This window comes from Octopus bimaculoides, chromosome 16, assembly GCF_001194135.2.
Source record: "Octopus bimaculoides isolate UCB-OBI-ISO-001 chromosome 16, ASM119413v2, whole genome shotgun sequence".
Lineage (NCBI taxonomy): Eukaryota > Metazoa > Mollusca > Cephalopoda > Octopoda > Octopodidae > Octopus > Octopus bimaculoides.
Window position 1 is genome coordinate 29,605,966 of NC_068996.1, and position 5,045 is coordinate 29,611,010.

The 5,045-nt window shown below is 30.8% G+C and overlaps 1 protein-coding gene across 1 annotated transcript in view; it reads left to right on the forward strand.

The window, feature by feature from the left end:
* The window catches only part of LOC106876257 (CREB-binding protein), a 74,082-nt gene that overhangs the window by 53,278 nt on the left and 15,759 nt on the right, over nucleotides 1-5,045 (forward strand). Inside the window, exon 12 of the mRNA XM_052973479.1 lies at nucleotides 946-1,016. Coding sequence (XP_052829439.1) covers nucleotides 946-1,016 — 71 coding nt within the window. The remainder of the gene's footprint in view (nucleotides 1-945; nucleotides 1,017-5,045) is intronic.

The following is a 5,045-nucleotide window of genomic DNA, read 5'->3' on the forward strand; positions in this document are numbered from 1 at the left end:
AAAAAAGTTTATTGACAATCCATTTATTTAACAACAATGAAACAAAGTGGTATGTAACAATTTGTCAGTGAATTACACAATATAAATGGGTAAAATTTCCAAGGCTTCCACCACACCCCAACCTGTTTTTCGGACCACAAAAAGAGTTTTCTAGCATATCAGCAGGCCAAGATAGTTGATTCCACGCAAAATATCCGATTTATTTTTTTCTTAGTGAAAATCGTGCGAGTGTTATCTAAAAATTTAGCTGGAGTTTTTCATGGTAAATTTGAGATTTAAAAAAATTTTTTTATCCATATTCTTAATCTCCGTATTTTTCCCATACATTGAAAAGTAGATGGTGAAAAGATCAATGTGTGGGGGGAGTGAAATTCCGAGGATTTCAGCACACCGGTTGCAGGCATCCATTTGAGGGAGCCATGCTTTTCACATGGGCAACTTTATGTGGCCTGCTCCCGTGTGGGTAGTAGAAATGTTCTTTTTGTGTATGCTCCTCAGGGCAGAGCACACAATGTTGTCTATAGCGAAGTTTTATAGACAAGTTGTCATTGCAGCCGATGTGGTTAAAATGATATGGCATCAATTTGAGATAGAATAGACAGAAGCAACAGCCCAAGAATAGAACTGCACAACTGTTGCTTCTTATACACTACAAAACTCCTGCTACTCCCTACTATCAAACAAACTAGATATACATATATTTTTGTATTTTTAACAGTACTATTTTTCTCACTGTTATACCAGCAGTGTAAAATAGTAAAATGCACCATTTATTTGGATTTCCTAATAGTTTACAGTCCTACTATAATTATTTAGAAGTTGTTTTTATTTGATTTTGGTATTTTCTATAGATTTCAGGTTTTTTTTATATTGTGGTTTCAATTCCAAAGAGATGTTTTCTTTTCCTATATTTAATGCCGGTAACATTTTTTTTTTTTCTTCCAGGTTTTATTGTGATAACTGTTGTAAGACAAAAGGTAAACAGGGTAAAAAGGAAGGCAAATATACTTGCAAACGTGAGTTACACTTACTTTTCTTCATAAGTTATAAATTTTTTGGAAGTTCTTAGTTTTGTAGTAGATACCAAAATATAATTTTAAAATAAATTTGCCATTAAGAAATTAATGATTGCAGTGTTAAAATTTATTTTATTTTTACACTTGTTCTTTTAATTTTTTTTTTATTAATCTATGATGTTGAAGTTATGTTTACCAGTGTCTAATTTGAGAGGTTAATTGGTTAGATTTGTTTCCTATTTCATATTGTAATTTTATCAAGATTAATTTAAACTGTTTTGTTTAATAACAAATTTTCTGATTCTATATTTCTTTCTGATTGGAATTCTGATTATGTAGTATAGGCAAAGGCAAACCAGCTTGGTAGAGTCCGTACTTGTACAAGTTATTGATTATGGTAGTTACAAACCTGAGCCTTAATTCTTTCATTACTATATTTCTAACCAAAATACACCCTTTATGTGTGTCAATCAAATTCTAAAATATTTGTGAATTTAGACTGGGTTTTTTTTTTATCATTATTATTATTATTATTATTAATATATTAATGTGATTTTGGGGAACATAATTTAACAAAGGTTCTTAACCAACCAAATTTATTGAATGATTTTTGTCCCAAAGCAAATCTCAAGTAAATATAGGAAATTCAACAAAATATACCAGTTGAACTTAAATGCATATTAGACAGGTGTACCATAAAGGTAAAATAAAACAAAATACAGGAATTTATCTTTGAAGAAAACTGAAAAATGCACACACCATCAACTAAATGAAATAAACTCATATACATACATGTATATACAGAAACATATATAATAAGGATTCACAATACAAATTAATTGATTTGTATTAAATTAATACAAATTAATTTCAAGGTTTTTTTGGTTGGATCTGACAAGCTGGTTAACCTGTGCCAAAAAAATTCTTGGATAGTTTGGGTAGGTTTGTAGCAAAAGGGTTAAAGGGAATGATGTAGTTCAGCCATGAATCAAAATACTTAGCTGTTTATACAAATGTTCAGTGTTGTGCATTACTAATTTCATATTTTGGGAATAAAAATTTTTTAATCTGCTTGTTTAACAGGTGAAAAATTAATCCTTTATACCCTCTGGAATAAAGTCTCAAATTTTTATATTACAATTTTATTTCAAGGTTTTTATATAAACTTGCAATGAAGTAGAAAGGTTTGCAAAATTACATTTTGTCTTTAATTTCTCTTCTAAAGTGATCGTTAATTAATATATTAGCATTTATAAGAAATATAATTATTAACCACCAAATGAGACTTCATTACTATCATGTCAACATTATGTGCAGCAAATTTGGCCTTAAAGAAAAGTTCACCTGACAGATTTTCACACAAGTTTCTGTCAGTAAAAAAAAAAAAAATCCACTTGAGATACCAAACTGAGGGGTCAAACCTAGTACTTTGTGACTGAAACAAACAGCCATGTGAGTGCACACACACAAAGACAAAGAAGAGAAGAAAAAAACAAAACAAATATGTAACATGAAACAACATATGGCATTGCAGGTTATTCTCAGAATGATAGAATTCTATCCCATTTAAATGGTGCTGAGACTTCAACTTGGGTAATATTTGAATTCAGTATCTGAGGTTGCATTATAATTGATTAAATATGGTAATCATTTAGCAACTTATTTTGCCTTCCACACTACAAAATCTACCAACTATCCAATGACACACACATAGATGGTCTACTAAAGTTCACTTACTTGGTTTTGGTCAACCCATGACTATGACAGAAGATGCTTTTTCATGACTGCATTGAGACTAAACTCAGAATCACACAGCCATGCCTTCACTAATAACAAAACTGGAAACTTGGCAACATTGAATTGTTTGTTTTTTTTTTATAGTAAGCTTCCCTGCAGGTTTTAGATAAAACCAGGATTCTTGCTTGCCTTTGGTATTTTAGAACCATTGTCAATGTTAACTCCTACACCATGACTTCTTTAAGCTGTAAAACCACTTTTCTAGGATTCCAAATATGCTAAGATCATGTGATAGGTGGTTTTATAACTGTGTGTGTGTATGCACATGCACATGATTCTACATAAACTTTTATATTCTAAATAATTAATATCAATTCCCAAAGTAGTTTCAAACATTAAACAGCTTAGTTTATCATAGATTTTTCACAAATTTCGATCCAAACTGTGGTAAATTAATTTTCAAAAGACATGTTTATCTACTGAACAAGTGAAGTAGATGAACATTGTAGTGTAGAGGCAAGAAAAAAACACATCTGTAGGATGTAAACAAAATTATCTAAGCAATCCTAGCTACAGGAAACAAGGTGTTTTCATATTGTTACATTTTGTATAGATTTGTAAGTTACATTAAATCTATTCATTCATCTTCCATAGTATTATCATGCATCAGATTTATGGATTAGAATAACTTTACATAGATGACTGTTAGCTTTTAAATTGTTAAACAACTGAATTGGAACTTAATGTGGAAACTGTAGGTATTATGTGTTTATATGTTTGCAACAAAATGACTCAGAGGTTTAACACTCATTGATTAAATCTGATGTTATAGTATCAATGACAATTTCAGTCCTTAAAACATTTTGTCTTATGACAACAACTGTAGGAAATGGCACTTGTTGAAGGTTTCACAGAATGGTGTGGAACCTGAAACAAAATTAGGTTTGAAGCAAACTCATTAACGACATAGCCATTCCTCTGTATATGTGTGTTTCTGTGCTGGCTTGCATTGAGCTATTTGATGATATGGTCCAACAGGTCCAAAGTCCATTTCTGTTCCATTATCTCAGTTTTGGTATAGCTTTTACTGCTGAATTCCTTAACACTAACCACTTTATTGAGAGTACTGGGTGCTTTTTGTCATGACACCAGTATGAGCAAGCACCTTGCAATTGGCAATATTAATGAAACCTGTGACTTAAGAGAATAAGAGTGGGTTGGAGGTGATTTTAGGCAAGATGATGAAAAGAACAGACTTATTAATTTGGCAGAGTAGTACAGGAGAGAGTAACTGAGCAAACACTGTTGGGAAAGAAATTTGTATAATGGGTTAATGAGAGAGGTACAGAAAGGGGGTAAGTTGTATAAGGAAGGCTTCAGGATTATAATGATGAATATTAGCAGAAGGTGTGGTTGGACGGCTAAAGGAAAGGTGTACGAGTTTTCATGGTGAACTAGAGAGGGAATGATGAGTTAAGAAATTTGTTTCAGAACCACTTCGTTAGAGGTTGCTGGTTGGCTGGCATTCTATACTATAGCAACAGGTTGACCAATACTTGGTGAGGGAAATTGGTAGGCAGCAGCCTGCTATGTGTGTAGTCAATATAATCTTATTATTTTGCACATGTTATTAACCTTTTTGTCACTGTATTTGTAACCAAAATACATCCCTTATGTGTTTCAATTAAATTTTACAATAATCATGTATTTAGACTGGTTTCATAAAACTATTGTAACTTTTTTTTTACATATATCAACATAATATGATGATGACTAATGTGATTTTTGGAATACAATTTAACAAAAGGTTCTTAACTAAATCTGTTTCATAATTTTTGTCTGAAAGTGAATCTAAATACATGTAAATTAAACAAAATATTAAATTATTTAAATTCTGTTTATACATCAGCATAGAAAATAAGTTATTAGCTAATATTCAGTTAGTATGCACTAAATTTTAATATAGAAAAAATGTGCACTTAATGTACATTAGACAGGTGTACCATAAAGGTAAAACAGAACAAAAAACTGGAAGTTGTCTTTGAAGCATACTTGAAAATGAAATACATGCTATTAACTAAATGAAAGCTCACATTCCTGCATAGATACACAAAAGTACATATGATGATCCACAATACAAATTAATCAAAATTTGTCATCTTACAGGTAAATAGAAATAGAAAGTGAGGTAAATTTGAAAAAGAAATTTATAAACCAAATTCTCACACACACATACACACACACATTTTTTTCTCTCTGTCTGTCTCTCTTTCTATATATATATATATATAT